The 21,886-nt window shown below is 49.7% G+C and overlaps 1 protein-coding gene across 4 annotated transcripts in view; it reads right to left on the bottom strand.

The window, feature by feature from the left end:
• The window catches only part of Ttc7a (tetratricopeptide repeat domain 7A), a 110,705-nt gene that overhangs the window by 75,024 nt on the left and 13,795 nt on the right, over positions 1–21,886 (bottom strand). For 3 of the 4 annotated variants that reach the window (XM_041630983.1, XM_041630981.1, XM_041630982.1), the window contains exons 4-5: positions 10,049–10,179; positions 8,295–8,410 (exon numbers count right to left, since the gene is read on the bottom strand). In XM_041630983.1, coding sequence (XP_041486917.1) covers positions 8,295–8,410; positions 10,049–10,179 — 247 coding nt within the window. Of the gene's footprint in view, positions 1–8,294; positions 8,411–10,048; positions 10,180–21,729; positions 21,788–21,886 lie in introns of all 4 variants that reach the window. The other variant, XM_041630984.1, reaches the window with a different exon arrangement.

The following is a 21,886-nucleotide window of genomic DNA, read 5'->3' as shown; positions in this document are numbered from 1 at the left end:
CCAACCCTGAGCAGAGAATGGGCTCTGCCAGCTCTAGGGAGAAGGACGGGAACACCAAACCAAAGAGAAACAGCCCTTTGCCCACGCTGCATGAAGGAGCAGAGTCGGCTCCAGCTCCCGTTCTTGGCAGGTGCCTGGGACCCTCAGAACCACTGTGGTCGGAGCACTGATGGCGGCACCAGCTCTCTTGGTTCACATTGCGTTACCTCTCCCCTGCCTCACTCCTGAAGCTGCTTCTCGGAGACCCAAGCTCCTTCCAGAGCCTCCATAGGCAGAATTCCGGGTCCAGCATTCATTCTCCTGGAGGCCCAGCTGCCACAGAACTGCTTGGGGCCAGGATCCAACTGGAATCCACGCCTGCCCTCTAGTGGCTGAGGTGGGAAAGTGACGGTCCCCAGGCTTCCTGGCCCCTATCCTGTTCACAGGGCCTTTTTACATTAACTTAGGTAGGACACCACAGCACAAAGGTCAGGAGTCACCAGGAGGAATTAGCTGCTAAATAAACAGGGCAAGGCCTCTGGAAAAAGGGAATGTCACTCAGGCCCATGAGTAACCGGGCACCGGTCTCAGACTTAGCCAGCATGAAAGAGGCCTAGGTTTCTGGAAGCTCAGAATAAGAGGGAACCTGGAGATCCAGTGAATGTCACCCACTGTGTGAGTGGACAAGACCAATCTCAGGAACAATATCAAATCTTTGGCTTGGCAGGGGTAGCTTTTGCTGAGGTAGGTGTTTTGTGGGGACCAGGAGGCACTGCTCAGTCTGGCCCCACCCGTTTCTCAGCAGAGGCCCCTCTTCCAGGACTGAGCCACTCCTGCAGTCCACCCCATCCCAGGCAGCAGCCCGCCCACCTCCTGCCCTCTTGGGCCCTGCCTGGACCTGTCCACAGGTCCATCCACAGCTGCTGGGGTGCATTTGTCTACACTGTGAAGATGCATCTTTGCCAAGGCCACTTCTGATTCCTTTAATAAGGAATTGAATGGCCAATGGCGAGGTAAGAAGAGGTTGGTTAGGCGGGACTTCTGGGGACACAGAGGACACTGGGAAAAAGAAAGGCAGAGTCGCCAGCCAGACACAGGGGGGAAACAGGACGTGCAAGAGGGAAGAGAGATAATGCCACATGGTAGAACACAGATTAATATAATGGGTTAATTTATAATTAAGCTTTTATAATTAGTAATAAGTCTCCACGTTTATTCTTTGGGAGCTGGCGGGACACAGGAAGGCTCCTTACACACTGCGGATACAGGGCTCTTTGGGAATTAGCTGCCTGGGCTGGTCTCGGGGCTGTCTAGGCCCTTACAAGTGTTCTCCCCCGATCTGGACCCCTCCTGCACACCGGCAAGGATGGCTCTTACCTTCCAGACCCCACAAACTCAGATGTGCAGGGCTGTGATTTAACCAGCTGCAAATGCAATTCAGCCAGCCCTCCACCCTAGAACCTTCTGAACTCCCTCCCACCCCAGCATTCACCATTGCCTGGGAACGTATTTTTGGTTGTCATTCTTGGCGGAAATGCTTCTGGCATCTAAAGGGTAAAAGGCCAGAGATAGAGATGTTGATAAAACCTACCGTGGCCCAGACTGTCCCCCAAATTAACACAAAAAAACAGTGAGGCAGAAAAATTATGGGTTAGGAGACTAATATATTTAAGAACAAAATTAGAACCGGTTTTTCCCCAACCTCTGCACTTTAACTAAAGGACAATGACAACATGTAATTACAAAGGTCACGGATGCAGACCTACTGTGGGCAGGCTATGCTGGGCTGGGATTAGGTAGTGAGCAAAGCCGTAGGTGGAGGGGTCGTATGGACGCAGCTGATGTGCCTGTTTCCAAGGCTTGGCCACCAGACAAGTTCCTTCCCTCTTCATTTGGAAGACGGGGACTGTATCTGTTCTTCCCTCAGAGGCCTACGCAGAAGGGCAACCCCCTTCTGCCTTTCATGCGGTGAGCAAACATGAGCTACTAGTGTAAGAAAGGGTTCCGAGGAAGAACCTGTCACCAGGTGAGCCCAGAGCACTGCGACCCTGCTTTAAATCTGTCTGTAAATTCGGGGGCCGTGTCTGGCCTGCATGAGGCACAGGGAACCGACAGGGGACTGAGTAACTGCCATGTGTCCTGGGGACTTCTGCCCGCACTCGGAGACTTTAAACATTTGGGCTGTTTGCTTGGCAAGAAGTGATGATTAATTTCCATTCCGCTTGATGTGCTGTGGCCAGGGTGGAGCCAGTGTCTGGGCTTCTGGGGCTGAAATGTGCCCTGGGGGGGGGGGGGGGGGGAAGTGATGAAGAGATGGGAGCCAAGTCAGCCTGAACAGAAAAACATCTGAACTGACTTGCCCTTTTCCTGACAGCGTAGGCAAGTTAATGCCTCTACCTGCTGGGGGACCTCACGTGCCCAGGCTCTCACTCACGATCTTCCTGCCTGAGTGTGCAGCATGCAGGAGGGAGCGACAGGCAGCTTGGGTGCGGTGGAGGAGGGAGGACCCGCAGTCAGAGCCATCCTCTGATCACGTGACAGAGGGCAGAAGGAACCAAGTGAGTACGCTGAAGATCCGCTCATGGCCCCGATTACCAGATCAGGGTGCAATCCTCCACACAGTATCCAGAGGGCAGAATGCCTTCCTGCACCCCAAACCTTGGAAAGGGACTGGAGCTGAAGGACAGGCAGACCTGTCCTACAGTCTTGGTGGGTGGGGTTGAGCCAATGACTCAGGAGTGAAGTAGGACTGTGTGACCTTCTTCAGAAGACACGTGGTCCAGTCTGGCACCCACCAGACGCTTGAAAAACCAAATACTCTCTCTTTCCCTCCTGGCTGTCCTTGACACTTTGACCTCTCTACCCCTGCAGAAGATGGGGGTGGGGTGGATAGAGAGAGGGCGTCAAGGTGTGTGTGGGGAGGGTGTAAACAGCAGTGTCTCCCACAGATAAAGACTGTTCCTTCCCTCTCACTGAGCCCTCACAGTCCCTGGACGGCAGAGGACGAAGAGCAGAGGGAGTAGAGACAGAGTAAAGGAAACCTCAGTGGATTCCCAGTCCACTCACCCGTGACTTTCTCTAACGCCCACTGACTTTTCACAGCAGGGGCCCAGCATCAGCCAAGCGTGCACAGGCTCTGGGAAACCACCGCTAAGCTGCAGGCTTTGGAGGGCTGGGCAAGGTCACAGTCAGAGGACTTCTGCTAGGAGCAGCGCTGGGCAGCTATGGGCTGTGGCTGCAGCTGGGTTGGTAAGAGTACTCACTCGGCATGCGTAAACCGTAGATTCGATCCCAGCACCACAGAAACTGGCTGTGTGGCACACACCTATTAAGACCGACACTCAGGATGCAGAGATGGAAAGATTGGAAGTTCAAGATCAGTCTCGGCTGCATAGAGTTCAAAAGGAAGGCAGGCTCCAAATGTCAATCAGACAGATCCATGTGTCAATCAGACAGATCCATGAGCTGATAGCTCCAGCCAAGACAAAGTTACTTTTATTCTCTGCCTCTGTTTCCCATGAGAAGTAGAGATACTAACTACGATCTCAGAGAGCTGTTGGAAGGACTTAACTATGCAAACAAAGTATTTAACTAGTATCTGACTAGTTAATCGCGACACTAGGGAAGCAGAGGCAGGTGGATCTCTGAGTTCGAAGTCAGCCTGGTCTACAGAGTGAGTTCCAGGATAACCAGGGCTATACAAAGAAACCCTGTCTTGAAAAACAACAACAAAAACGTGTCTGGTGGAAATTCAGCATGTAGTTTAAGGAGCACAAATTATTAGAAGGATTATTTACTAAATGAATGGTTGGAGAGAGAATATTGAAATTAGACCTGTCCCTGTCCTACAAGTTTTATTCCACAAGACCTCCATATATAAGAACATCCTCTTTCATTGTGTCCTGAGGCTCCTGGAGACTCCTAAGCTCTACTTAGGGCTCAGTAAATTGTCTACAAATATAGACGGTAAATATAAGCCTGGCGTAGTGGCGCATGCCTTTAATCCCAGCACTCAGGAGGCAGAGGCTACATCTCTGTGAGTTCGAGGCCAGCCTGGTCTACATAGTGAGTTCCAGGGCAGTCAGGACTATACAATGAGACTCTGTCTTGAAACACCACTACTACCACCACCTCTACCCCCTAAAATGATAAACACAGGGTGTGTGCAGAGAGACGATTCACAAATGAATGAATGAGTGTGGCTGTTCTGACGACAGTTTTATTTATAGAAACAGGCGATGCCCATCTGCTGTGCAGGCTCACACGGGGCTTCATAAAGGGCTGACAGCCTTAAACAAATGACCCTGACCTTTCCCACAAAGCTCCAAGGCAGGGGTCTTAAGGTGCCATCATCTTTTCTCACCCTTGAGGACTTCTACCTAGCAACTAGAGATGCTCCTGAGTGGAGGGGTGTCAGAAGGCCTCTCAGACACAGCAAGGCCAGGACAATGGCAGACCCAAGCCACGGTCTCTAGGCAGTGAAAACAGGAACCAGATTGTGTCTCTGAAACCGATGACTGTCAACTCAAAAAGCACCAGAACATAAAAACAGATGTGGCGGTGGGTGGGGACAGCTGGGCTCCTCAGTGCCTCTGTGTACTCTGGGTTCCCTCCATAGCCACAGGTGGTCTAGGAAGTCCAGGGCTGTGGGCAGCCCCACCCTGAGTAGTAACTGTCTGGGCATTTAACCACATCTGTGTTTAAATGGGGACACCATACTGCCTGGCCTTGTACTCATGAGACTAAAATAAGAAAAATTAAAAGTGTAAAATTTATACCTAGGCTAGCAGCTTATTCAACCATGAACTGAATGAAAAAAAAAATACTAAAACCAGCTGACAATGTTCCTGGTTTTGATGGTCCAAGAAGTCGTGACACCAGCAGTCTGGGTTTGTAGGTTTAATACCCACAATGCTATGAGGCAGGCATGGTCCTCCTTACTATTTCACAAGCAAGGAAAACAGGTTTTGGAGAAGGGACACATTCATGGCCCCACAAGCACTGGCTGCAGCAAGGGCGGTCGATTTTTACGAAGGCCATTACACAGCCATGATTGGTCAACGCTGGTGAGCAGCTCATACGGAAGCTGTTACATAGCCATGATTGGTCAAGTCTGGTGAGCAGCTCATACGGAGGCCACTACACAGCCATGATTGGTCAACGCTGGTGGTCAGCACATACGGAGGCCATTACACAGCCATGATTGGTCAAGGCTGGTGATCAGCTTATATGGAGGCCATTACACAGCCATGATTGGTCAACGCTGGTGGTCAGCTCAACCCCTGCCCTGGATAATCACCAGGGATATCTTGAGGTCTGCTGGGTGTGTTTTCTAACAAACACACACGAATGGAATAATCCTCCGGTACACTGTGAAGATGTGTTGTTCTCATTGTTAATGAAAAGCTGATCGGCCAATGGCTAAGCAGGATTTGGGGGAATGAGAGAATGTTAGGAAAAAGAAAGGGCAGAGTCAGGGAGTCACGAGAGTTCTGAGCCAGACCAGGAAGAGGCAACATGGGACGTTCATAGACGAGGTAAACAAGCCTCAGGGCAGCACCCAGATGATAGGAATGGGTTCATTTAAGTTGTAAGAGCAGGCTGGAGACAAGCCTAAGCTCTCAGTCGAGCATTATAATTAATAATGAGTTTCTGTGTGGTTATTTAGGGAGCAGCTGGTGGGACAGAAAAGTCCACCTACATATACCTACATATCGATTTATCTCCCCCCTTCTAAAACCAACAAGATGCTAATGTACATGCTGCTGGGGATGTGAGCCTCTCGTGTTCCTGGCCACCTTTCACTCCCAGGAAGTTACCTACAGTGGGAGTGGAGGGGAATATGGCTGAGCTCACTGCTCCTGAAGTCAAGCCAGGGCTAGGTGGGCACAGACACACAACGAACCATGGCCTGCGGCTAGGAACAGCAGGCTTTCGCTAGGCCCTAGATAGAGACTCAGAAACTAGGAACGGCCGATCTTTGGGAAAGGGTTCTGGCCACATCAGCTTAGGAAACAATGAGTTGAAAGACATAGACTTTTGAGACAGAGACCAAACCTCTCAGAGGAGGCAAAGGCTGTAAAGTTCTCTAGACCTCATTTGATCTCGAACCCTTGTTTGTAGGTATCACTTGGTGTATGGGTGCTCCAAGTGCCCTGGGCCTCCAGCACAGCAGGGGGCCAGTGTTCCTAACAAGGGTGTCCCCGCTCAACCAAATGTCCCTGCACAGAGCTGCGCTTTCCGGATGAGGGATGACTCTGAACTCCGTCCTCAGTGCCTGGAACAAAAGTGGAGTTCTTCCCCAGATATTGGAGCTTGGCTCTGTGAAGCCACTCCTAGGAGGTAGAAGAAGCTGAGATGGATATAGCTAAGCATGTGGCCTGGGCCTTGGGGAGACCTATGCACCAGACGCTTGGTGATAGGGATACCGCAAGAATTCCTGAACAGAATATAGGGTACCGAGGTAGAAACAGTTTACCTCTGTACATTCCTCATGTCTGGCAGGGCACCAGGGTTTGAAGTATAGTCCTAAAGGCGCTATCCTTGGGAGAGAATCCACACTCTGCTGCCAGAGTCTGTGTGACCACGGGCAAGTCCCCAAACTCTCCAAACCTATTTTCCTTGCTTGTGAAATAGCGAGAAGGACCATGCCTGCCTCAAGGCATTGTGGGTATCAACCATAAGTGAGCACCTATCAGGATGCTGGTGTCACAATAGAACATCCCAAAGCACCAGGTCTAGGGAGTTTTCAGGAAGCAGGACACACGGGGGGCGGTGATTCGTTGAGATGGCATGGAGCCTCCGGGCCCTGCTACTGCATCTCCTCCTCTAGATCACTGTGTGAGAAGCAGGTAATCTAGGAAATGAACCATTCCTACGTCTGTGGACTGATCCAGCAAATCACTGAACCTGAAAACAGGTCATAGAAGCTGTAGTTTGCAGCTAAGTGAGACAAAAGTTTTGGGTGGCCTGGCACCTGCTTTGTGAGTAGATTGATAGATAGTCTTACGGCTCTGAGCCTATTGGCTAATGTCAAGATTGAACTAAATTGTAAGGGACACCCCCTACAGAGCTCATCAGAGTGGGGGAAACCCCACCTTTTATCATAGATGTAGTCTGTGTTGAGCATAAGAGTAGAGAAAAAGTGGTATTTAGTTTTCTAACTAAACAGATGCCATGTGCAGGAATCGATCTGCTCAAACGCAGATTAAATAATAAGAACAAAGCGACACTTTCTAGAATGTGTCATACCAAAAATGACACAAGGACTTTAGAGTCCCTGTGAGAAGGAAGTCATGTGACCATGATCTGACCCTTGGCCACCTTGAAAGAGAGGTAATATCTTTGTAATATCTACTGGCTGGCTGTGAGAATGAGGGAGAGGAGGGGAGACACAAGACATGCCTTCTCTTCCCTGGAAACAGGCTGCACGCAGTACACAAGTCCCGTCAGTGACATCATCCAGCCCCAATCCACAGTGTCCAGAGGAGACTGTAATGATGCCAAGAAGCCGAGCAAGCCCCAAATCTCTGCTGCAGGGGTAGCCAGGAACCCCTACCTCCACCTGCACGGAAGCCTGCAGGCTCATCTCTGAGTCATGCTTGCCTGTAGGGTGCCCTCCTGATTCTACAGCTCCCTTAAAAGGATCACCCACCACACACCAGAAGCCACCACTCTCAGCCTGGCACAGAACACCAGCCACCCCCTCATTATTCACAGAAACAGATGACGAAGACTGACATTTTGGGCCGCAAGGCAATGCACAGGAATACAAGCTTCCTGCTCCCTCTTTGAGGATGGCTCCTCAAAAGAATGTTTTTACCCTCCCTGCCCTTCACGCCTTTATGATCCATTGAAAACTTAAGTGAGCAAGAACCAGGCTAATAAAAATGAAATGACTTTGCCTATAACTTCACAGTGACCACCACCCGGTGGGTGCTGGCTGGTGAGCCCCTGCCCCCAGCACCAGCTTCCAGGTTTGGGGCTCCCATTGGTCCCTTTGAAGAGAACCACTTCTGGTTCTCCACAAATGCCTGTCTGGGCTCCTCCTGTTCATGCCCAGGTTTTACTGCTTCAATTGTTCCTACGACATGGCCTTCTGAACACCCCATCCAACATGAGCCTAACCCAAGCAAGCTAGCTCTAAGTAGTTCTCTAGAAGAGTGCACATACATGCACACACACGTGCACACAAACATGTATGCGTGTACACACACACACGTGCACAGGAAAACAGCCGGAACCGAGTAAGGCAGGTGTGGAAAGCCCAGGCCCAGAGAGAAGCATCCAGGGCTTTCTAGACCAACAGCACCTACCCTTTCTTCAGGTTCTTCACATACGCACTCTGGAGGGCAGCTTCCAAGAAGTACGTGAGTTCATAGTCAGCTGAGGGGCTGCCTTTCAGGTGCCGAGAGGCGCTGTTGTTTGAAGTCTGAGGAGGGAGAGTAAAGGTACAGTGTCATCGAAGAGTTCAGAGGAGGCTTGCCAGGACATCAGGGGAAAAGCGCATGATGTCTATGAAAATGAGAAGTGGAAGGAGCTCCTGACATAGCTGTCCATCAGTGATCCCAGTGACCTTTGTGAGGGTCAACTCAACCAAATCTCTGAGCAGCCTCTGCCAGAAAATGGGTACTGAGGCCTGACTGTAATCTCTCCTCTTTTCTTGATAGCCAACCAAGTCAAGAGGCTCCAGGGCAGAGAGATTTGGCCCTCAGAGGACATCTGGTTGTTCCAATTTGGGGTGTGAGCTGCTAAAATCATATAATACTAGGGTGGCTCTCATAGCAAAGAAGATTCCAGACTCAAAAGTCAATAGCACTGGGGTCAAAAGTCCCTTGATTAATGACATGATTGACCCAAGGTAGACTATTCTGGAAGGGCCAATTCTGAGAACAGGTGGCAGCTAACTCTGCCATTTACACAAAGACGTTTGGCTATCGTCTGGACTATTATGGGTCTCAGTTCCCATCCACCCCTTCCTTCATGCACCAATTCTAACTCACTCTGCTAAAGAACCTTCTATCTGCCGGGTGATGGTGCTGCACGCCTTTAACCCCAGCACTCAGGAGGCAGAGGCAGGTGGATTTCTGAGTTCAAGGCCAGCCTGGTTCACTGAGAGAGTTCCAGCACAGTCAGGGCTACACAGAGAAATCCTGTCTCGAAGGTGGGGTGTGGGGGAGCCTTCTCTCTCACATTGACTAAATGTCCACAAAACATAATTTCTACTTGCGTACCACAAAGCTACACACAAAAGTCAGAGATTAGGCCCTGGCATCCCTGCCAATGCTGCTCACTGACTGCATGAACTCAGGAGGCTGTGGGAACTTCTCTCTAATCCTGACTCTTCGTCTATAAAGTGGGAATAATAGCAGCACCTATTGTATCCCCTGTCACTGGGGGTTAAGTGACAGGAGCCCTCAGAGCACGGCTTGACGGCATGACGTGAGAGTAGTTCCTCAACACAGGGCGGAGCTAAGATCCTCCACGAGGCGCACTGGGGGTCGATGCCCTGTGCAGTTAAGACAGGCCCGCCATGGGAAGGCGGGAACTGTGGGGCTGAGAACTCGCTCAGATCCGGCTCATGCCTCTGTCCACCTCTGAAAAGTTTGGAGAATGGGCACCACAGCCCATCTTCCCTGGACTTCAGCAAAGCTCTCCTGAGGTGCCAGGAAGCAGGGAAGGATGACAAAGGGCAAGAGTCAGCACGGCCCTGTGCTGTCCAGGAGCTCCTGACATAGCCAGGGTTTGATCTCTCTAAACTTCATTTACTACAGGACTGCCTGTGACGCCTCTGACCCAGGGCTGCTGTGAGGAGTTATCAAGTGAATACATAAACAGGCTGTCACATCTGGCCGGCACACAGAGCTCACCATGGGGTTCTCGCGTGACACGGACCCACTTGTTTATTAAAAGTCTCCCCTGTGGCAGAGTCCCTAACAGAACCAGGGCACCATGATGAATTCTCCAACCAAAGGAGTGGCATGTCGGGAGCGTAGGTGCCTTCTTCTAGTACCCAGTTTGTGGTCAAGGGAGAGCAGCTGCTTGTAAAGCACCCCTATTCCCAGCTCACCTTCTCCAACTCCTGCAGGAACACCTGAGCCACCCAGGAGGCCCTCTCAAAACAGGCAACCACTTCCTCCTCCCGCTCTGTCAGGCGGATGTGGGAGGCGATGGAGTTGGGCAAGCGTTCCAGGGAGAGGCCTGCAGAGAAACAGAAAGCCTCAGACCTGCCCTGCTTAGGCCTGGACTCCAGGCCTTTCACGGGCACAGGGTAGGTACATCTGAGGGGATGTATGACATGGAGCAGCCAGTGGAAGGCTAAGGTCCACGGAGGGGAGGGGAAGCTGGAGCAACAGTGGTGTTAGCAGCAGCTGGGAGCAAGCAATGAGCCAAGAAAGGGCACTGGGGCCCCATATCATCACGAGCCACCATCATGGTCCTACCGTGCCGCCCCTGCCCATTGCACAAGTCCAGCAGAAGATCAGTCCCGTGGAGCTCACCGCTCACCTCCAGGCAGTTATCCGTGTTGACATGCTATCTGCTTGCAGTGGATGCCTGCGGCTCTGGCCCTGTCTTTCAGCGGCGACAACCCGCTTTTCCTCTGACCACCCTTCATGGTGACAAACCAGGGGTAGCAACATGGCTCCATGTGGGCCAATAGGAACCAGTCTCCCAATTGCTACTCATCTCACTGGCACTGTTAAATGGGTGCTAGTGGCTAACCTGGAAAGGCTAGAGAAAAATCTGCCTTCAAAAATGTCTTGGGCTAAAGAAACTGGCTCTTCAATTAGAAGCATTTGTTGCTCTTCCAAAAAGCTGTATGGCATCTCACAATGTTCTGTAACTCCAGTTCCAGGGAAGCCAATGCCCATTTCTTACCTCAGTGAGCATCAGGCACGCATGCACACAGCACATAGAAATACATGCAGGCAAAACATTCATACACATAAAATAAATAAATCTTTAAAAAAAACCTGTTTTATATCTAGCCATACTGGGTGACAAATGCTTATAATCTTAGTACTCAGGCAGTACTTAACACTGTGGCAGGAGAGTCACGAGTCTGAGGACGACCTGAGACAATTTACTAAGACCTCGTCTCAAGAAAACAAAAAACAAAACCAACCAAACAAAATAGGGTCCACACAGAGTGAATATAAATGACACTACTCAACTGCATACATTAAATTAAATTTTATGTCATGTCATTTTCTTTGCCGCAGCTAAAATGTCTTTAAAACTAGTTAAGCATATAGCTCCAAGGGTCAAAGAAAAGTTAATAAACCAATCTGCAAAAGAAATAGAAGGAAAAGCATTCTTAGACTGTTGGGGGTTCGGGAGAGAGAAAGCCCACATAGAATAATGATCAGACATGTCAGAAAAGTGCAGATTCCAAAACAGTGTTGGGATGGCCAGGACGCCACCTTCTCTGAAGCTCCACCGCCTAGAAAAGTCCATGTACGAGCCAACATCCATCCACCCACATACGCTCTTTTTTCCTTTCTTTGCTTTGTCAAAGTCGCTTTACTGAACCATGTCTGCTGCCTGCAGCTAACACAGACCTGACTAGAGAATGCCGCCCCCGGGACTTGGGTTTCTCAATGGGCAGAACCAGTGTGTCTCTCCTCTCCATGCCCCACGTTACCTTGTGTGTAACAGGTACCCAAGACAACTTAGTCATGGGAAGGATTAAGAACACAGTCCTCTAAGCCTCCACCCACTTCTCTAAGCTGCATCTCTCCAGTGGGTGGCCACAGTGGCCTACTACCTGTGGTCTCGCTTTACTCTAACCCAAACTGCTTCCAAGGGGACCTTTCCAAAGTCCCCAGGGGTGCTTCCTACTACAGAGGAGGTCTAAACTAGGGTTGCTTCACCGGATGTCCGCCACGAGCTATCCAGATCACCTTTCCAACATCTTATCTTACTTTACCTGCTTCTTCCACCCCAACTTCCTGCGGGCAATGCTTCCCACCTGGATTTCACCACCCCACCAAGTCCATGAAGCTACTGATCATCCTCTGACCTACCGAATGCCACCTCCTCTATGAGGTTCTTCCAGACAAACCAACTATTCTCTCCTCTCGGTCGTGGCTTATACTTCTCATGTCTCACTGTTCCTTATACTCATTCTTCATATGATCTCCCAAATAGATGGTAGTAGGCTCTTCCTAGCACCAGTTTAATGGTGTTCAACTGTCCTCCACCTGACACACAGTAGGACCAGACAAGCACAGGCTGTCTGGGTGGGGAAAGAAGCCAATCGTGGCCCACAAAGTACAAAGTGCTCTGTCAATACAAGGAAAGAAATTAGCATTGTTTTTCTTGGCTACAATATCAGCACATACAGATTCAGTGACCTCGTTCTCTTGCCAGGCTGGGGTGTGACCACGTTCCAAAGGCCAGGAACCTCAGCCTGGGGGAAGGTAGGCACAGAATGTGAAGGCCATTGCTCAACACAAAGACCCAATCACCCAGGCCACGAGTGTCAACATGGTGTCTGCCAAGTGACTCACTATGGAGAGCAGAAAGATCTTCACTGCAGGACCAGGGAGGAGGAACAGAAAAAGGAGGCAGGAGGCAGGCTCCATGACCTCTCCTACAGCTGGCCCAGACCTCCTTCCCCGGTGTGCTGCATGCCACCGTGCAAGAAGGTAGGACAAGAACAAATTGTTCAAGAAGGCCAGCCCGGAAGACTAAGTGCAGGTGACAGGAGCCGGCCAACTCCATGAGGCACAGAGTGGATCTGCTCCAAGACAGCAGCCGTATGGCACCAGGAGATGAGCTATAGTGGACTCCCTTCTGCACACTTCCTGCTCAGGCTGCTGAAGTCTCCCATGATCTGGCTGCTGCAAAGGTGAATTGAGGACACTGGTATAGGGCCTGCACTTTCCTCCCTGTGCTACAATTGTCCCCACTGCCTACCTCCCCATCCCCCACCCCAACCCCCAGGGCAAAGCTTACCACCATGCTTTTCCAAGATACTAAGCCCACTGTTACTAGTAAGCGCAAAGCAAAACTACCTCCTCCTCGAGACCCTCTGTAATGTTTTCAGTATTGATGGGCAAGGGGATAATGTCATCCACAACTCTGAGCACATCCGTGAAAAGGATTTTCTGGACTGGGTAAATGGAGGTAGAAAGACCCACCCCAAATGTTGGCAAGACATTTGGGGTGGGTCTTCTATGGGCGGTGGTTACAGAACAGCCTGGGAGTGTAATGTGACCAGCAATGCCTTCCTTCCCTTGACATCACGGATTTCTGCTCAGACCTTAAGCTGGAATAGGTTCTTCCTTCCTTGAGCTGCTGTTGTCAAGGCTCTGTCTCAGCACTGAGGGAAGTCGCTAACACCCTCTCCCTCTGACTCAGCAGAGAATATTAGCTGCATTTCCGCTTTGTGTTTCTTTTTTCTGGGTGGCTCTGGGGATGGAACCCAGACAGGCACGCTCTAGGCAAGAGCACTACCAATGCTGTAAATTACCAGCCCTGTAACTCCTGCTCATATACTTTTATTCTGGGTTGTCACCGAGCTATTCCTGATGAGCAAAGCCAGGCAGGCTCAGTTAGTGCCTGGCAGGGAGAGGTTCAGCCCTCCATTACAACAAACAAACAAACAAAAAGCTCTTGATGAACCCACTCACAAACTGTGGCAGAACCTTGAGGCTTTGTCAGCCAGCCTAATCTATTTGGTGAGTTCCAGACTGTCCCCCACCTGACACTATTTGGTGAGTTTGGGACCCTGTCTCAAAAGACGCTAACTGGCCTCGAGGAAAAAGACCCATGACTGTCCTCTGGCATGCACATGTATCTGCAGAACACATATGTGTAGTCATGAAATACACACGTGCACACAAACACAGACACATATGGATATACGCAAACACACACAGAATAACGTCTTATAAGTTATAATATTCAAATGAAGCAAGCCATCCAAAAGTACACACTATATGATTTCACTTATATGACAGTCACCATATTAGCGAAAGAGAACCAAGGGTCACCTGGGAGATGGTGGCGAGGGTCAGCTGGGAAGGGTGCTGGGAAACCTTCTAGGGTGGAGGAACTGTTCTACTTACAGTATGTTGGCTCTGCGGGTATTCAGACTAGTTCAAATCATCAAATTATACACTTACAATCTATATGAGCTCACAAATAGGAAATTTTGTTTGAAAATAAGGAGATGATGTCCTTTTTAAAAAGAAATATAAGGTAGAAGTTAAGCAGATGTGCTCATTGAGGTGATTGATCTTCTACAGGATACCTTTCTTTCTTTCATTTGTATTTTATGTGTATTTGAGTTTTGCCTGTGTGTGTGTCTGTACATCATGTGTGTGCCTGGTATCCAGGGACACCAGAAGAGGGTGTTGAATCCCTTGGAACTGGAGTTACAGATGGTTGAGAACCACCATGTGGTTGCTGGGAATTGAACCTGGGTCCTCTGGATGAGGAGTCAGTGCACTTCCACTGAGCCATCTCCCTCCAGCTCCTGTAAGATAACTTTCAACATGCTTAAGACCAATAAGGTTCCCAGAGCCAGAAATCCTGGGATCTAATGACTAAGAAGGCCTACTTCCCGTCCACCGTGTTTGGAAACTCACATCAACCCTAAGAGTTCCCTCCTCCCGATGAGTCCTTCTACACAACAGCACAGCACCAGGTCCAGGGGGAGACAAGCAGCTCTTGAGCCCACCCCAAAGGTTCCTGGTGGCTGTGAACCAACCCTGTGGTCTAGGCAGGAAGCCAGCAGTTCCTTGGCACTGCTTCCTGTGCCCCCTGGCCGATGGGGACTTTCTGTGAAAACAACATCAGCAAGCCAAGGAGGGCCCCTTTCAAAGGAACTCATGAGCTCCACATTTTCCAGGTCCAGCCCTGGCCTTAGCACCAGGCTGGTTGCAACGCCTTCAGTCTGAGATGAATCATTATATCCCTGTAGCAGGCCTTCCAAAAAGTCCCACCCTTGGAGCCTCAAAGCCTTGGGCGCTGGATACAGAAGTGGAGTCCAGAGCAAAGGAGGCTTTCTTTGCTAAGAAACTTCCTCTCCAAAAAGGTAACATTATCTATTCACCCACTCTGCCGGTGAAAGGGCACCACAGCATGTACAGAGGACGTTTGATCTTGGGTTTACCAAGCATGGGCACCCTGAGTGGCTGGGGAGAAGAAAAGAAACCCGATTTATTCTTTAACCTGAAGGTCAGGTGGGCAATGGTTGTCACAGATCATACTCAAAAGTAGGAAACTTCTGGGCAGTGGTGGCGCACACCTTTATTCCCAATCCTTTGGGAGGTAGAGGGAAGTGGATCTCTGTGAGTTCGAGGCCAGCCTGATCTACAAGGTGAGTTCTGGGGCAGCAAGAGCTGATACACAGAGAAACCCTGTCTTGAAAAAAACAAAAATAAACAAACAAAATAAACAAAAAAAGTGGGCAACGGTGGGACTATGAAATGGAAGTAAATAGTATGGGGCACCTTGCTAGCAAGTGGTATTACCAACTCCAGGATCCATGGACAAACTCAAAAGAACTGAAATCTGGGTCTTGAAAAAAATTTTTATATATCCAGATTCACAGTTCTATTATTTATGACAACCCCAACAGGGAAATACTCCAAGTTTCCATCGACAGAAGATTGTACAATTGTATCAGCTGGACACAAAATGATAAATGTACCCGGGTGGTGGCGGTGCACACCTTTAGTCCATGCACTTGGAAGGCAAAGGCAGGTAGATCTGTTAGCTCAAAGCCAGTCTGCTCTACCAAGCGAGTTCCAGGGCTACACGCAGAGAAACAAGCAAACAATCAAGATAAATACTATGCAATTCTAATAAAGTGAATTCAAATTCATAGAATACAAAAATAAAAGGCTGATCACCAGAGGTGGGAGTGTGGAGGGGTGGAGGGGGAAAAGGAGGAAGTATTGTGAGTGGTACATACTTTCAGTTTTACAAGAAAGAGTTCTGGAGACAATTACACAGCGCCATGTGACCAATGTGAAAATGCATGCTTTGTGTTTTCATTGTTTTGTTTTTTTTGAGACAGGGTCTCTGTATTTCAAACTCTGTCTTGCTATGCAGCTGAGAATGGCCTCAAACCCTTGATCCCCTTGCCTCTCCCACCTAAATGCTGGCGTTACAAAAGTATACCACCATGCTCAGCTCTTGGGATTGTTATGATATATATGAACCTATGTATCTCTAATATTGGGGATTAAACCCACATATATGTGTGTATGTATGTGTACAATATGTGTGTATACACATGTGTTTTAACACAATTTTTACATTGTCTTTTGGTCTCAGGTATCCCAGGCTAGCCTAAAGGATAACCATAAACTTCTGGTCCTTCTGGGTCTACCTTCGAAGTGCTGAGAATACAAGGATGTGCCACCAGCCTAGTCTTATGTGGTGCTGGGGAACAAACCCAAGCCTTTGTATATGCCAGGCAGGTAACCATTCTACCAACATCCCCAGCCCTAACATCATTTTTTAAAAGATTTATTTATTTTTATTTTTTGTATATGTTTTGCCTGCATGTAGTAAGTGCATGCCTGGTGCCTATGGAAACCAGAAAAGGGCATTCGATCCCCTGAGACCGGAGCTCCAGGTGGTGGTGAGTCACCGTGTGCGTGCTCAGACTCAAGGTCCTCTGCAAGAGCAGCAAACGCTCTCAACCACTGAGCCATCTCTCCGGCTTCTCATAAAATGGTTTTAAAATAATTTTCAGACTGGGTCTCTGTGTTGCCTAAATTGGCAAATCCCCTGCTTCAGCCTCCCCAGCAGCTGGGATTGCAGGTAAACATCATGGCACCTTGCAAAATATTAGCTTTTAACAGTAGATGTCAATGCATAGCTTATGGACTTATAATGAAATGAGACTGGAAGGATATGTCTCAAAATATTTAAGGAGACCAAGGTCCTAGTTTATCTAAACAGAAACAGGGGCTTACTGATAAAGACCAGCTCACAGAAAAACCATGCTAAGTAAACAAATAGAATATTATAAAGTGCTTTGCTATGATGCTCACAATGTCCTCCTAGTAAACACAATTTTCTCCAGGCCCACAGGTCAGAGATCTAACTCAGGGAGAACAGATTCATTCCAAGACCTTTAGATATAAGTGCCAAAATCGAGACCGGATGCTGGTCCTCTGGCTTTAACTCTCCGCCTAGCTCAGACTCTCGCGTCTTCCTTTGCTCTTGGCATCCACCAAGGCTCTCCAAAGCCCAGGCTCTTCTCTCATCTGTCGCTGGAGCATCTGATGGCTGAGTTACAGCTGTCTACCCTGCTGGTAGGGTAGACACAAGTGTGCAAGCTGCCTTCTCAAATACACACCCTAAGCCCCAACTACACCCACACCCCCAACTACTTCCAAGGGAAGGCTTCGTGGACAGAGGAGAGGGGCTTTAGGCTGTGTGTGACAAGCGCCCCACAGGCTTGTGTGTTTGAACACTTTCCAAAAGCTGGTGGTGCCATCAGAAGGTGTGGAACCTTTACCAAAGGAGGTCTAGGTGCCAGACACAAATCACTAGGGCTGGGACAGAGGGATTCTAGCCTAGTCAACTCTAGCCCAGCTCTCTCAGCTCCAGTGTGACAAGCAAGCTCTTTGCCATGGACCAAGCTGCTCTGCCACATTGTCCCTTCAATGGCACACATCTCCTTTAGGTTGCTTCTGTGGGGCTACCAGGACACAACACAGGAAAACCACATGCTTACTGCCTCCCCAGCCCAAGACCGCCTTCCTGTGGGGCCATCTTGCCTTAACTGCCACAGCAGCAGAAGATAAATCTCTACCGTTTGTGGTCTTCTCACCCAGCTGGCATTCGGTGTAAGCTTGGTGAACTGGCAGTGAACACACCCAACCTTGTCCTGAGATGCCTCCTCTCTAGTTGGAAGACAGCCTCTCATTCTGAGGCCCACAACCTGGGGCCCAGGTAGCAGCATACGGGGTGCATCCCTTCCTCACAAGCCAGACAGCCTACACCTTGGGAAAGGAGCCAAAGCCAACACCTAATTCCTGCCATACCAGGGCAAAATACAGCCAAACAAAAACCTGTTATGTTACCATAGCCTGGCCCAGGAGCGGCTGGTGCTCTTTTATTTTTAAAAAAGTTGAATAAGCCATTAAAAAACAACAGAATATTTTAGGATTGCCCTGGCAGGAAGTGAATAGAAACCACCTTCCCACACCTAACACCCCGAGGAGGAAAAGGCTTAGGCAGCAGAGCCGCTCAATTTCCCTCTCCTAGAGTTAACTAGATGTGAACAAAGGTCACATTTCTTCAGAGCCCACAAGCTGGTCTTCCCAAAGCTGGGCAGGAAAGATGAAACCAGCTTGGCTGAAACAGAGGGCAGCTCTGGTCCTGAAGGACCCCTACCCCCTACCCCAATTCCATCAAGGATGGAGCCACAATGGTTCCAAATTAAGAAGCAATAACTAGGTCTGGAAGGCTCCAGGGGATGCCTGGAGACACAGGGGTCTCTGTGTCATCAGCACACTGAATGTACCAGAGAAATGGACGGCACAGGCATGAGGAGAAGGAAGCTGAACACAATGGCCCTCTGAACTAGATGTTGTAGTCTGGTGCCAACTACTTCAGGCTCAAGATGTTGAGAACAGGTCTTAAAGCAACTTGGAGTTGGTCCAAACCTCAGGGTTTAGACCCACAGAAAAGAGGGCAGCTTGTTACTCTGGGCCCACAGAGGTCCTAGACCCAGACCTTTGGAGGGCGAAGAGGCTATGGAACACTTCATAGTGCTGCAACCCAGGGTCAAAACTCTAGGACACCAACCATGATACCTGAGCCCTCTGCCAGCTCTCAGTTCCCAATGCCCTCTCAGTGGGGCACCTGACCCCACCCAGAAGTCTCATCTCTCCTATACTCATCCACTCCTATATTTCCTATACTCCTATACAGGGTGTGATCCTCCCCACTTCCCTGGGCTTTATTCTTCTGCTAAGCCAGCAATGGTTTGCTCCAGGCTCAGGTCACTTTCCAAGCTGACTGGAAAAGGTTCTCCAATCAGGTAGGGCCCATCACTTCCCTCTCTCACAGTGGCTCAGGTGTACTGGTACTCCTTGAGTATATGGGATGAGGCCAAAGCTGGAGTCAGAGAGCTGGGCTCACATCCTGCCCCTGCTGCTCATGGTGTGACCTGGCAGGAGTCACAGCAGCCTGGGCTCTAGGGCTCTTCCCTCAATGCCTTTTAACTACTTTGGTATCAGCACTCTCCTCTCCCTCTGAAAAGTCATTCCTATCAAGCAGGCCATAGATCAGATAATGTCACCCCTGGCTCATCATAATGGTTCACCAAATGCCAGCTTGGCTGAGCCAAGGAATGGAGGAGCTGTAAGGATGTTGCCAACTCTCAGCTGAAAAACTGGAATTCCAGATACATAGCCTCAGCTCCGGAATTGAAAAGCAGCCCCTTACCTGCAGGTGAGAGCTCGAAGCCGCGGGCCCCTAGTCCCACCTACAGCTTAGCTGTTTAACTGAGGGCTGAAGGCTGAGGGAAGTCCCAAGGCCTGCAGACCCCTCAGGGTCTGAAAGAGATCCAAGCACTTTGAGAAACATAGTCTGTGGCTCAGGTTCCTCATCCACAGATCCTACGCCAAATGTCAAAGGCAATGACCAAGAGTTCTAGGGAGTCCCAAAGTCACAGACAAGGCCTCCACCAGTAGAGACCATAAGGCCATCTGAAGTACTCCCCTCAGCAGCAGCCCGTTCTTCACAAACCGTCCCCTTAAATGTCCAGAAGACTGAGAGTCAGGCCAGAGCCCTCACCCTCCTGGAATGCCACCAAACAAGAGGACCACTTGGCCGGTCCTCATTGTTTCTGAATGAAACAATACCTGAGATAGACAATACCCCCTTTTACCCTTAGAGAAGTTGAATGGTCATGTATTTCCCATCCTATAGACACATACATATTACACATGATGCCCTTTGAAAAACAGAATCCTTAGACTATAGGCAGCCCTCTCTCAAGGTACCCAGTGAGGTTTAAGGTCAGCCCCTCTGCCTCCCTAGAAACAAGAGCCCCAGTCCGATAAGGAAGTGTACCTTATGTCCTAGATGCTCTGAGGGTCACACTGCCAAGTCCCTCTGCTCTAAAGAGGAACACGGTGAGTTGGGTATGCTTTCACGTCTTTGAGGAGGGGTTAGAGAGATCAGAAACCTGTCCTGAACCCCAGAAGAAGAGCTGCTCATACTTGATCTCATCAGGTCTGTCAGGCTGGTGAGTTCAGGCTCCCCTCTAACACAGCAGCTCTATGCTCTCCCTCCAGTCCACGTGTGCACTGGGTAGCCTAGCATCAAATGAAACCCCCACAAAAGGGTTATAGAGCTGTCGTCCTGGGCTCTGCAAATGGCCCAGTAATAAAGGACTTCCTGCACAAACATAAAGACCAAAGTTTGGGGCTAGAGAGATGGCTCAGAGGTTAAGAGCACTGACTGCTCTTCCAGAGGTCCTGAGTTCAATTCCCAGCAACCACATGGTGGCTCACAGCCATCTATAATAAGATCTGGTGTCCGCTTCTGGTACGCAGGCATACATGGAAGGAATGTTGTATACATAACAAATAAATATACATATGTTGTATACATAATAAATAAATAAATTTTTAAAAAAAGACCAAAGTTTGGATCTCCAGAACCCACAGAAATGTTGGGTTGGCACATTAGCCTGCCTGCAATCCCCAACTCAGACAGTGGGGACAGGACCCTCAGGGCAAGCTCTGAGAGACCCTACCTCCATGAATAGGGCAGAAGAACAATTGGGGATGATTCCCAACACCAACTCCAGAGCCCCACATACATGCATACACACACATGCATTGAAGACCCAGACATACACACACAAACATACATCCACACATACATGCATACAACACACACAAACATGAGTAGACTAAAATGGAAAAGGAAAAAGGAAGTTATAGTACGACAGCCAGAAGTTCTGGAACTGGGTGGGTCAGGCTGGCTCATTCAGAGGCCACCCAGGATGAGAAAGAGGCTAGCAGGCCTCTGGGGTACAGAGGGTGCTAGTCCCAACAGACGCTAACTCAGGTACTAGGTAAATGGCTTTCCTTCCTCAGTTTCCTTATCTATAACACAAGGATTTGGTCTAACTCTTTTCTGCCTAGACTTCTGAGGACTACATCAGAGGTTGTCTATGAGGTCTGGCTGCCTAGGTGCAAATTCTGTGCTGTGAGCTCTGGCAGGAGCCACCAGCTCCAGCCTCAGCTACTCAACTAGAACATGGGAGGAAGAAAGCACAGACCCAGGGGTCTGCAGACCCAGGTGAGGTCATACCTGACTTGGAGTGAGGATGCAATGGCTATTAGTACAATTCTCAGTGAGTGCAGGGCTCTTGCTGTCACTACTCAAATGAAGTCAGTCCAACCACCAGCACTTCCCATTTCCTTGTGTGCCCTCTGGGTGAAGAGACCCCCCCAGATCCCACAGATTCGGTGAAGCTATAGCAGACACACACTGATGGCCTTGTGCATGGTCTCGAGCACACACAGGCTCAGGCAAACCCCAACATGCCAAGCAGCAGGTGTGGTCACTGCAACAGGACAAGCAGAGAGGAGTCAGGGGGGACAAGCAGAGAGGAGTCAGGGGGGACAAGCAGAGAGGAGTCAGGGGGGACAAGCAGAGAGAAGTCAGGCAAGGGGCAGGGGTGGACACATGCAGTCGCTGAGGGATGGGGAGCCTGCAACTGAGCAGCCCACACTAGCAATGCCGGATCCTTACCTCCCTGGCAGGACCTCTGACCACCAGGACTGTGTTCCCCCAAGAAGCTGGAGGCATGCTGGAGAGAGGAGAGAGCAGGACACAGAGAGCAATGTGTATTGAGCAAGGCTGATAGGAGGAAAGACTGAAAAGGAGACCCAAGAGAGGACATTCAGTT

Source organism: Microtus oregoni, unplaced genomic scaffold (assembly GCF_018167655.1).
Source record: "Microtus oregoni isolate MIOR12 unplaced genomic scaffold, Mior012 000036F_ref0000092, whole genome shotgun sequence".
In the NCBI taxonomy this organism is placed as follows: Eukaryota; Metazoa; Chordata; class Mammalia; order Rodentia; family Cricetidae; genus Microtus; species Microtus oregoni.
Note: the sequence above shows the minus strand (reverse complement) of the source record. Positions and strands in the feature narration are given on the sequence as shown.